General features: G+C 37.4%; 1 protein-coding gene across 1 annotated transcript in view; it reads right to left on the bottom strand.

The window, feature by feature from the left end:
* Positions 1–12,500, bottom strand: part of EHBP1 (EH domain binding protein 1) — a 333,031-nt gene that overhangs the window by 103,799 nt on the left and 216,732 nt on the right. The window contains exons 14-15 of the mRNA XM_044454620.1: positions 8,908–8,913; positions 8,007–8,150 (exon numbers count right to left, since the gene is read on the bottom strand). Of these exons, the coding sequence (XP_044310555.1) occupies positions 8,007–8,150; positions 8,908–8,913 (150 nt within the window). The remainder of the gene's footprint in view (positions 1–8,006; positions 8,151–8,907; positions 8,914–12,500) is intronic.

The following is a 12,500-nucleotide window of genomic DNA, read 5'->3' as shown; positions in this document are numbered from 1 at the left end:
CTTTCTTTTTGCCTCAAATTTTTCTCCAAGCAGTATTTTCCCCATCTACAGTGCTAAGTAGATATTCATATTAAATTTCAGTTCTATTATAACTGATGTAAATATATCTATACACATAAATTTAAAATGCCTGTAATATACTACTGCTGATTTATTTGGAGCTGGATTGCTGAAGTGGCAAGCTTAAAACTAGAATTTCAATTTGTACTGACAAACCTTTGGGTATTAAATTCTAAAGGCACGTAGAGTGCATAAAGAACTGATGGCTTGATTAGCTCTTGTGGAGCAATTGAAGGAGCTGTCTCTCTCCCAGATTCTCCATTTTGAGAAACACTTTGATCTCTGTTCAAGTCAATTCATGAACATCAACTGACAAGACTGCATGAAACACCCTGATGGTTAGACCCAAACTCATAGCAAACTATTTGGTTTCATTAAGGCTTCCAGAAGAAGTGACCAGTGACATCCTTTTAATTCTGGAGTCACCATGCAAGCAACTATTTTCGCTTTCGTGTATGCAGTGTGCTGCTGAAGACAACTGCACCTTTAGTTAGTCAGTGAAATATGGACACTGTTACCTATGGCCAGCTACAGTATATTTCTAAGTATTAAAGCACAGGAAAAACATTTACACCCAATAATCTTCACACACGTAGATTTATAATAGGGTTTCTTTAAAAACTGTCTTTTTGTCCTTTTCCTTTCTCAGTTTTTAAAACAGCATTTAGATAGATCCAGCTTTAACTTTGCATTATACAAATGCATAAAGAAGAATACAATGTCTTTACTAAAAAGGGAACTGATAGAAAACATGTGTTTTATCAAGATTCTTGAGATATATCAGGTGTATAAATTCTCCTATTTTTTCCTTTAGGCAAAAGTAGGAAAAAGAGGGCAAAATTTTATTAAGGAAGATTTAAGTCTAGGAAACTTTGACTTAAATATGATACTCAAAGTTCCTAGCTTTCCACCTCTAGGCTTTGTTTTTCCAAACAATGCAGTATTGAAACCAAAGACATGGTGAATATAAATAGAAGAGTCTAATAAAGTACTTTCTGAATGATTGCCCCCATTTAACTATTTACATTAAACTCTCCCTCTTTCTGCCCCTTGCTTTTTAAAAAAGTTGATGTTTTGAAGAGTCCTACTTCAAAGAGTTCATTTTTGCCCCGGATCCTGTCAGAAACCCTAAAGTGGAAAGTCACTGCACTGCCTTGGCACAAAGAATCCCCGCGGCTAAAATCAAACAAAGCCCAATTAAACTAATCATAACGACCCAGTGAACACAAGGAAGCTCACCTGGTATTTCTGGACTTCTTGTGTGAAATTCTCAACTCTACTTAGTACTTGGTACTATAATTACCCTGACCAAAATACTGTGAAATTACTGCTCTGATCTACTAATGGCTGCAAAAATCAAGCTGTTGTGATTTGATGCCAAGGGGCTGTAGCAAGGTGGCGCAATGCTTTCTGACAGAGACGACAACTTCTAAAAAATTCGGGGGGGGGGGGGAGAAGAAGAGGGGAAAATTAACGGGATGTGGTTTACATTGCCAAAGACTGTTCATTAATTACCAATTTAATCACTGCTGGAGGCATGACATTACAAAAATCTGGCTGAAAGTTCTAATAGATTATGAAGACCACCTAAGTAGAATGACCAAGAAATGTACAAAACAATTAATACTGTTTCACTGCTATCAAAGAAGCTCAGATTATTTTACATCAAGTGAAGCAAAAGAATTAGTAGCTTCACAGTGCCACCACTAGGAACTGTAAATACAATGGCATACAATTAGTAATGCACATGTGACTTTTCGTTCAAGGCATATATCCTTGGGAAACCCAGAAACATGATAAGGAGAACAAAAGAAACATTTCAAAATGAAATGAATAAAGATTTTAACTCTACCCTCGTGCATGCTGAGAAATGCAGTGAAACATACAGTTCTAAGTAATGTTGATATCATCCTGGGATGAATTGAAAACAGCCACACAAAAACATTTATGGTCATTAGCAGCTGTAGAAAAAGAGCATCCCCGGTGCTAAAAAACGTATTGCCTTCATATAAAAACAAATTTCTGAAACAGATATCACTTTTCTTTATGAACAAAATGAGAAAATATTTTGGTTCTTGAACTAGGCTAGTGGTTTTCATATGGCCCACATTAGAAATGAATTGCTAAATTGACTGAACATTTTGATATTGTCTGATATTGAATAATGCAGGCCAGGCAACATGCCAAATTAAATGTCAAAATAATTTACAATTGATAAAAGTTAAGTTAGGAAATCTAGGGTCATATGCTTAGGTTAAAATAAAATAACATAAAATAAACCATTTCATTTTGAGCTTCACACAATAACCAATGTTTACATCATAAGACTATTAGGAGCTTTTTTGTCTTGAAGGAAGACTACATTAATTATATAAGTGACTGATTCTAAACCAAAAAACCGCTCCCCGCAAAGCAGCAAAGGATAACATATTGTCTTTTAAGTTGTGGGAGTTATACATGACAATTCTTGTCCTCAGAAATGACAAATTTCTTTTCTCCATTCCCAATCTCTAGAAAAACATAGTTCAACAAGAATGTACTTCAGATTCTGTAAATGCTAAAAACAAAAGAAACCTCTTCAGGTTTAAATGTCAATATTAGTTTGAAATACATAACTGACTGTTTTTCTTTGTTTCAGTTGAAATGGATTAGACTACTATCAGAACATCTGTTGTATGTTTAATTAGTATGGATCACACAATTTTATTCAGAAGAGTTATAACTTCACTTTTGAAAAAGCATTTCTCTGTAGTAATTTGTATTTTTTCCTCAATTCAGACAACATAAATATGCAGCTTACCTGCCATATTAATTTATATTTAAATATTACAGTGAATACTGTTATCAGCTTAAACCACATTTAGCAGCTTTTTAGAGGCATATATGGAAGATAAATGTGGCCCATAGTGAACATGTTACCAGTGCTCAGGGATTATCAAAATAATGTTCATTTTTTTATCAATTAGCTGCTAACTGCTTCTTTTATAATCTAAAGGCAATCTGGTGATCATATCTAAATCTGCCACAATTATCAGCATGACAGATTAGTATCCCCACCACCACCAATCAATATTTTTCAATTATCATCAAAGGACCAAGGTTGCCATATATAAAGTCCTACCCTTGAATATATTTAAAAGGCGGAAAGTCTATTGTATGTTTAATTGATAGCAACTAGCTTTATTCTCTTAGTTTTCTCATTTCAGAAACAATTTTCTAATAATGCAAATCCCACTAATTTAGGACTTTGGTAGTGCTGTTCAGGCCAGTTGAATAAGAGAGTTGTTATCTTCTGGACAAGGAGAGATAGCCTTTCTGTTTAGATAAGCTGTTTCAAACTGTAGTGAAATTTTGTCATCTGAATTTTTGTTGTTATAAAAATACTAACTAAAATATTTCTAACCCTTTACACAACAGCTATAATGTTCTTCTTTCAAATGCAGTTTTTGATAGGCTCATACCATCAAGAGAGTTGTGTCTTTAATGCTAATATAACAGCAGCTCCCAAACATCTTCATAACTTGGGTATGTGGTTGTGAAAGTGGCACCGTGGCAAATGTTGGACAGGATCAATGAAGAAAAGTGTTGACTGAATTGGTATTGGAAGACTTTTTGTGTGTGAGTAATTTATTGCTAAAACAATATTTGCATTAAATGAAATCAAATTAAACTTATAAAACATTTCTTTTCTAGGAAGATGCTTGTTGATTTATGAAGACTTCCAACAAAGGATTTCATTTTATGAGTCAATTTGTATGTGAAAAAGTTTTTATTTTGCTATTAAAACTTCTGTATTTGTAAAAGTGATAATTAGCAGGCAAAACAGACCAGTATCTGGAATGCAACACACTCATTAAGAATATATTAGCTATAGCTGAAACAAATTCTTTGAAAAAGAACAGTAATATTAAGAGAGGTTCCAAACGATCACCCTTTTAGAATAAACTTTGCTCTTATTTCTTGCATGTAATATGTCCATATTTATATGTATCTGCTTTCTGTGAACATTAGCATCTTCCTTTTTTAAACATTAGGACTATGCTGCCCCAGTATTATAATATTTTAAATTTGTCTTTTCATCCTTTCCAAATATACATCAAAGTCAGTAATATTAATTTGCTAAACATGGAAATAATTCCTTTTAAATAGTATATTGAAACTGTGGGAATAGATAGTAATATGAAATTTCATCTCTTTCCATACACACCTTTTTCTATTCTCTTTCCTTAATTCATAAGAGTTCAGGATGTGTTCCAGAAAGCTTTGGGGTTTCATGACACGAAATAGCAGATAAATGGCAAATGACTTTCCTTACTACAATGCCCATCATCCCCAACTAGCATGACCTGGCTGTGGATAATGTGATCTGTAGAGCTAGGCGCAATAGGCCTTGCCCAAACCCAATGCCTACTGAGTGGCTCCTCTAAAATATGACTTAGGCATTCTCAGGCAAGTGAGCAGAGCTTCTCTTCCTAGAAATCAATATGGATGCAAGAGAGACAAGGAAAAAACTTCTTGTTATTTACAGTGCCATAATTTAAGCATAAAGTGCTGGTGCTATAAGATGATGGGGACACTTCCATAGAAAGAGCCTACCTTCTGCATCCCTAGAATTAACCAGGTAGCTTCTCTCCATTAAATATAGTAAGTGTGGAGAGTGTATGATTCAGTGAAAGTAATGCAAGATAACACAATTGCATTCAATAACTTTCCAAACCTAACCCAGTTAATACAGTCCTAATAGATGCATAGTAACAAGTGTTCCTAAAAACAATACATCATAATTTCTAGGGAAAGTAATGGCAAAGCTCCAGTAGTTCGGTGAAAAAACATACCACACGAAATTATACATAATACAGACTCAGTGAATTCCTGAGTTTTGTTGCTGAAACACTGTCTAGAGCAGGATGAGCAAATATGGGCTACATAAAGCTCCCAAGGGCTCTTTTGTGCCCGACCACCCACCCTTGTGCTGCTGAAATTCAGAAGCATTGCAGCAAAAATATGATTTGTTGCCAAATTTCAGTGGCAAGTCAGAGCAAGAAGGGTAAACTTAGCTAGAAAACAAGCTACTTTGACCTTTTTAAGGGAAATCATTGGTCCTGTGGTCACCATAACACTTTTCCTGCTCTAGACTGACCAAGACATATATCCTGAACTAGAACTATGGTAATGCAGGAATCATGCATTACTGAAAAGCAGATTCAAGTTTCAGGGCCTTCCCACAAAATTCTCAGGGACAAAGTACGTGAGTTGATATTGCCAAGAGCAATGGAAACAAGCCAAATCTCCTCACCCAAGAAAAAGGGATAGAGGGCAGGTTTCTCTGGTTGCTTATACACACACATTCACATGGCCAAGTATTTCTTTAGTGTAGCATCAGCAGCCATCCTTGCAACATCAAGGAGAGTCAAAAAGAATGAAATTAGCTTCAGTAAACACTGTTAGTTATGCCACACTACATTTACATGGCAAGTACCACCAGTAAATGTCTTTGTCTTATCCCAGAGTGTTCCAGCAAATGTACTTCTGTGAGGCAGGTAAGTAGCTCAAATAAAATTTTCCTTATAAGAACAGCAGAAGAGTTGTGCTGGATGAGGCCATTTCGTCCAGCATTTTATTCCCGTGCTGGGCAGCTACGTAGATGCCCATGTGAAGCCCACACACAAAAGTCCTAACTGCAATAACACCCTCCTCTTCTGTTCCCCAGCAACTGGTATTTACAGGTATACTGGTAGATGTTGATAACTGCATCTATTGTGAGTAGCTTCACAAAAGTACAGATCAAGGGTTCTTTGGGAATAGATACCATTCTGAATAATTTTGAAACACAATGTTTTCTTTGGTATAGTAGTGTATTACTGACAGCTCTGTAGATACAAATAGAAACAAGCCATGTCTACTTTTCATAACTATGTTAAAGCTGAAAAATTACATCACTTCTAGTTCGGTAACTGCTAGTTGCAAAACACAGGATGATTATGAATGCATATCTGTGAAATATTTAAAGAGATAAGATAAGCTTGACAAAAAAAAGTGGTTGACTGCAAATGACAGAGAGAGAAAGCTTCAGCTATGGGCTGGTATAGAAATGAAATAAATGAAATAAATGATTAAATCTAACTTGGTTCAATATTACAGTCAAAACACCTGTTCATTCATTACTTTCTGAAGAACCACTCAACCCAGTCTGAGGATTCAAGCATGTGTTTGCTACACCTGTTCAGGGAGAAATTAGCAGGGAGATTATACTATCTGAATGCAGAATCTTTGTTATTACCAGATCAAAAACCTCCACAATCTTTCAGGGGGTAGAATGGGTATTAAGGGAAATACCATGTTTTAATATATGCCACTCAGTTTAGTACATTTGTTACTTTCTTCCCATGATGAGAAAGGAGAGGAATGCAAAACACTGAAACTTGTCTCCTATTGAGATTCCTCCCTGGAAAATAACAAGTGAGCAATACCAACATGAAAGAATAAAAAATAAACTTATCATTGCTGAGGCAAATTGGAATAAATGTATCATACAAAGAAAAGGCTACCGTTCTGACACAGAAATCATTCCTGCCACAGTGCCCATTCCCCCCAGATATACATGTTATAGGATTGCAGATAAAAATCACTGGAGAGATATACCCTTTTCTAAAAGACAAATGTAGTATTTATGAGCTTGCTGCAACGGTGGATATGTGCATATTAAAAAAAAAATCCTTTTTAGTAGGCAAGGAGCAACCAAATAACAACTGAGTGAAGGAATACTGCAGGATGATTGTACAGACCAGTATGAAGATTAATAGCTATATGATGCAAGGCCATAATTCCACAACAGTGACATGATTAACTGCAGCACTGTCCTATTCATGAGAAATGTATGAGAAACATTATGAGGAACATTCACTTTAGATATCTAAAAACAGTTTGATGCACAATTTTTCAAAATACAGTTAAATACCATTTGCTCTGATTGTTTAAAGTTATGTTTACAATGATTTTTTTAAAGCTGAAAATCAATCTGAAATGTAAATGCAACATTCAATCAGGTAATCCCAATGGAAATGAAAACTAGATTTATGAAAACCATGGTCCAAATGCATAGAAGGAAAATATTTTCTAGGGATATAAGCTATTGACTATAAAGTCAGGACTGTTTAATAAATAAAATATTCTCAGCAATTACACACATGCACATATAAGTAAAGCAAAAGCTGTCATGATTAGAGCAAGACAATTTATACTAGTAATTACATATCAACATTTTATTGAAAGGCTTGAAAGAATAATTTGGCCATACTGCAGTCATTAGCAAAATGAGTGCTGCAGTGCTAGCACAGTTTCTCATGTGCAAATCGTTAGAATTGCAAAATTACAGCACATAATGTGACACAACAGGCAACCTCTGCTTTGGAAAGGATTGCATAAAAATTTAATTAGCTTTTATCTCCAGGGATTACAGTCCCCTCCAGGTCACCACTGAGGTTACTGGTGGAGCAATAGGCAACTGCAGCTGCCTCCCCATTGGACCCAGGTTTGCTTAGCTATGCTTTCCAGTGCCATCAAAATAATTCATTCTGATGATAAAAGGAGGGTCACTGTGAGAAAAAGTACTGGGTGCAACACTGTAATGTGACAGATAACTTTGCCTTTCATCTGACTAATATCTTAAATCACATGACACTCAAAGAGCACTGCTTTCAACAGACTTTCGATCTTTCATTGGCCTCAGTCAGTGAAAATAATCAGCTCTTGGTAGGAGGAGATGAACACTAAGCACTTGTAGGATAGGGAGCGCTTCATCACCAGTAAATAATATCCTGCTTCCATCTCTACATATTAGTGTTATATTCATCCACCAGCAATGCAATTCATTACCCAAATAAAAGAATACCGGACACACAAAATATATCTGTCCGCAAACGGCCATGAGGGTCAATATTCCTTACATCATTCAGTTGTTTCGAGGAGCCTGGGGCTGTTGAACTGTAGAGCTGTCTATTTCCCGTCTTTAAAGCTGCATCTCTTCTTGCTTGTTCAAGCAGAACTCTTGCTCGTTCTTTTAGTTCTTCCTGCCTTGATAACATTCGTTGCTTAAAAAATAAAATAAAAACCCAAACAATTAATAACAAACACACCTCAACAGGACACTGTACTGCACTGTTAGATGAACAGCCTACAGTGGGCTGGCCTTCAGGCCAGCTCTGCACAACAAGCCTGCAAGGCAATCAAAGCAGACCAAGGGAGACAACATTTTTCCATTGCCCCCTCAGATCTTCCCAGTGGGACAGATGATGTCAAGAGGCGGTAGCAAGTGAGACTCTCTCCCAAAGCACCTCTTCTGATGCCTTGTGCCTCAGCCTACCCAGTTTTCTTTTCTCCATGCCCAGACTGGTGCCTGGGAGCAGAGAAGTGAAGGCCTGGGATTCTCCTCCACCCCCAACATCGTAACAACAGTGGACACCCACCTTTATTGGGTTCAGATGTCATGATAAGCTACATGCAGCAAGGGTAATTAGGGAAATCTGTTGGCATGTAACAGACATGTGCAATTGGTGTGTGTGTCTGTGTATATTAAGTTGATTGTAATAGCAGTGTAACTGATTAAAAGTTGGAGGTTAGGTATTCAGTTGCAGATAGAAAGACATGGTCTGGACAGCAGCTCTACACACTGAAGGACAAAGAAAGGGAAGATATACACATTTTTCAGAGGCATCTGAGTAGCCTGGTAGACTTGGTACCCAGGCCTTGTCTTTATTCATGAGATCTACTTGAAATGTTCTCTTATACTAGTTATGTGGGCTTTTCAAATATGGGCAGCCAGATGCAAATTGTGTGTTTCTCAGAAACATGTGCAGTTCAAAAGGCATGCAAAACTAGAATTAAGCCAGATGATGTAAAAAGTGACTGAAACCACTTCAAAAGGAAATTGAGTAGTACAGGATCCACTAGAAAACTAAACCTTGATCAAAGGTATCAATTATTTATCCTTACTCCTGAAGACTCTATTGCTACTGTTCACAGAGCATACACTAATGTTTCCAACATGAAGGAAATTATTCTAGAACAGGGGTCGGCAACCTTAAACACTCAAAGAGCCATTTGGACCCATTTCCCACAGAAAACACCTCGAGCCACAAAACCCCTTTAACATATGAAATGAAGATAACACTGCATATATCGTTTTTTACCTTTATGCCATGTATAAAAAAACTACAGTGTGTTGCATTTATGAAATCAATGAACTGCTACAGAGAAAACAAATTTTTATTTCTGCATGCAACAAAAACATTTTGAACTCCGAAAAAAAAGACGCTGGGTTGAAGGTTACTTTCAAATAAAATAGAATTTGCAGACTTTAATCCACTTCTTGAAATGATTTTTGCTCAGATCAACCTTCCACATCAGTTCCAAAATGGCTTTTTTTCTCTCATCTCCTTCTGGATATTTTTCAGCAAAGGCTGTGTGTTTATTCTGGAAATGTCTTGCAACATTTGACTTTTTGTTTTTTGCCAGTTTCTCACCACATATTAAGCATACTGGTAAACCAGTCTCGTCAGCAGTGAAAGCAAATGAATTTGCCCACGTACCATTAAATGTTATGTTTTTTTCTGAAACTTTGCTTTTCTTGGATTTATCCAGGGGTCCAAGAGCTCAATAAATTGCGTGCCGGCGGGTGTTGCACATTGGCGGTTGTGACGCATATTTTGAGCCACAGGGAGCCGCAGCAGAGGGATGAAAGAGCCACATGTGGCTCCAGAGCCGCAGGTTGCTGACCCCTGTTCTAGACTATGGAGACTCTTTTCATGACAAGTCATTTGAACTTGTCAATGTTAAAATAAACAGAGCAATTCCAGAAAATATCTAATATGACTTTCTTAAAAGGGATTGTAGTTCATGCATCTGTTGTCCCTACCTTTTCCTTAGGTTTTTTTATGCCCCATTGCTCCAAATAAGCTTTTGTTGGAATTTATGTTTCTTCTTGTATAAAGCTTGAATCTTACACTCTTTGATATTAATGCCATCAAGTTCAAATGCTCAGTTTTGAGATATTCTTTAACTCTGTGTATGCTTCTAAATGTGAGGGAACATGAGTCTAGGCAGCAAAACATTCTCCACTGAGGCCCATCTGATGCCAACTTTAGCATCCTTCCAGTGCCAGGTTAAGATAATTATCATAGGACATTAACTTACTTTGTTGGGAGCTTAGGTAGCAGCTTAACCAGGTTGTCTGATTAATTCATATAGACTATCGCAACTTTTCTACATGTGTTTTAATTTGGTTTAAAATTTCATATGATAACCTTTTATGGTGTTTTTCATGTTTCTTGTATTTTTATATTGTATTATGTGTTGAAAATCACCCAGAGAGCTCTGGATATTAAAAGGCATAGAAAATATAAACATGTTTATTAACATAAGGAAAATGAACAGCTCTGTGTGATGTACCCAAAACACAATCACTATGAAGTTTGAAAGGTTTTTTTTTTTCTTTAAGGGTTTGTATACTTTGTCCCATTCCCTTGGAAAACTTATGGTGCCAATGTGCACAGTGGAATGCTAAGTGTAACCATACAACAAAGTAAGCAATGCTTACCTCAGTGTGCAGTGCCTGCACCAAAGGAAAGGGTGAACACAAGGAAGGAGGTGTCCTTGCTTAAATGCAAGCTTACCAGCCCTCTTCTCTTGGGCATGGCTCCAAGGCAAGGTATGTGCTAAAGCAATGCTTTTCAACTGGTGGCATTCCCCATGCAGGGCACTTAAGGCCACGCTAAGCCACACCCTTGGCTCATCCTGTTCCTTCCCACTTGGCCTTATCAGAGGCACATTAAGTGCTTAGGGAATAAAGTACTGTACAGAGGGAAGCTGGTGGGTCAAGCTTAGTCCAACCTTCACAGAAGCAACTGTTTTCTACCTTCCTGCTTTCACATCTCATTTTATCCTGTATTCCTAACACCTTTTCTCTCAATACTAGTGTTGCACAGGACGGGCCCACCCACCCTTCCTGCTTATGATAATGATCCACACTTCTCTTCTGTGATCCACACAATGAAGAATTTCTGAATCCATGTTTGGACTTTTTCTAATTAGCATAATTGGTCACAGGCTTCAAATGGACTTTCAGTGTTTCTGCTGCATACTAGAATTACTTCAAGGTAAGAAAAAGGTGTAGTGGCAAGCTTCTGTGCTTTTTGCAATCTAAATTTTTTTTTAAGGATAATACTATAAACAGCTCATAAACAGGTCCTTTGAAGCAGAGCAAGCTCTGTTTAACATTTGAAACATTTGTTACAGGGGGCCAAGAAAGGACCAACCTTAATTCTACCCAAATAATTATAAAGTATATGTACTTTTTAAATGGTTTTTTTAGAAGTCATTTATAGGACCTTAACAATGTTCAGATATATATTTTAAGTGAATATATTCATGATTCAAAAAACTTAAAAGACAATGTCCCTAGAGTTACCATGAAAGCTGAAACAAGAAGCCATCCAGTGAGAGAACCAGTGTGGTGTAGTGGTTAAGAGCCTGGGACTGGGACTCAGACAATCTAGGTTCTAGTCCCCGCTCAGCCATGGAGCCAACTGGGTGACTTTGGGCCAGTCACAGACTCTCAGCCCAACCTACCTCACAGGGTTGTTGTGGTGGGGATAAGATGGAGGAGGAGAATGATGTAAGCTGCCTTGAGCCCTTTGTAGGAAAAAGGCAGGATATAAATCGAAAAATAAATAAATAAGTAAATAAATCCTTCCTTGGCCCTCAATCAGCTGTTCATGATTCATAACTCACAGTGGTAAAAAGCATGAGCTATGACCTACACAGCTGTAACTAACATTTCAGATGAACCATAAATTCACTGGATAGACCTATGCCAGCTGTTGCCTCCCAGCAATACTGAAACTTTACATAGTGAATATTATAGAAATTGTAATGGGAAGCGGGAAAGGGCTACATATAGATGCTACACGCCATGTATAATAAACATAGCACTCAAGTGAGAAGTGTCTATGTGTATTCCACACCCAGTATTAAAAGCACACATAACGCTGATTACTCTTTCATGGATCACTGCCTTGTTGTGGCGAAGGGGCTTGTGTAGCTCAATGAAGCTATAAGCTATGCTGTGCAGGGCCACCCAAGACGGACAGGTCACAGCAGAGAGCTCTGACAAAACGTGATCCACTGGAGAAGGAAATGGCAACCCACTCCAGTACCCTTGCCATGAAAACCACACGGACAGTACCAAAAGGCAAAAAGATATGACGCCAGAAGATGAGCCCCGCAGGTCAGAAGGTGTCCAATGTGCTACTGGGGAAGAACTGAGGGCTAGTACTAGTAGAGCCAGAAAGAATGAAGCGACTGGGTCAAAGCCGAAAGGACACTCAGTTGCTGATGTATCTGGTGGTGAAAGGAGAGTCCGATGCTGCAAAGATCTATACTCC

Source organism: Varanus komodoensis, unplaced genomic scaffold (genome assembly GCF_004798865.1).
Source record: "Varanus komodoensis strain SLA01 unplaced genomic scaffold, ASM479886v1 scaffold7_3, whole genome shotgun sequence".
Taxonomy (NCBI): Eukaryota; Metazoa; Chordata; class Lepidosauria; order Squamata; family Varanidae; genus Varanus; species Varanus komodoensis.
The sequence above is the reverse complement of the archived record's forward strand: the minus strand, read 5'-3'. Positions and strand labels throughout refer to the sequence as shown.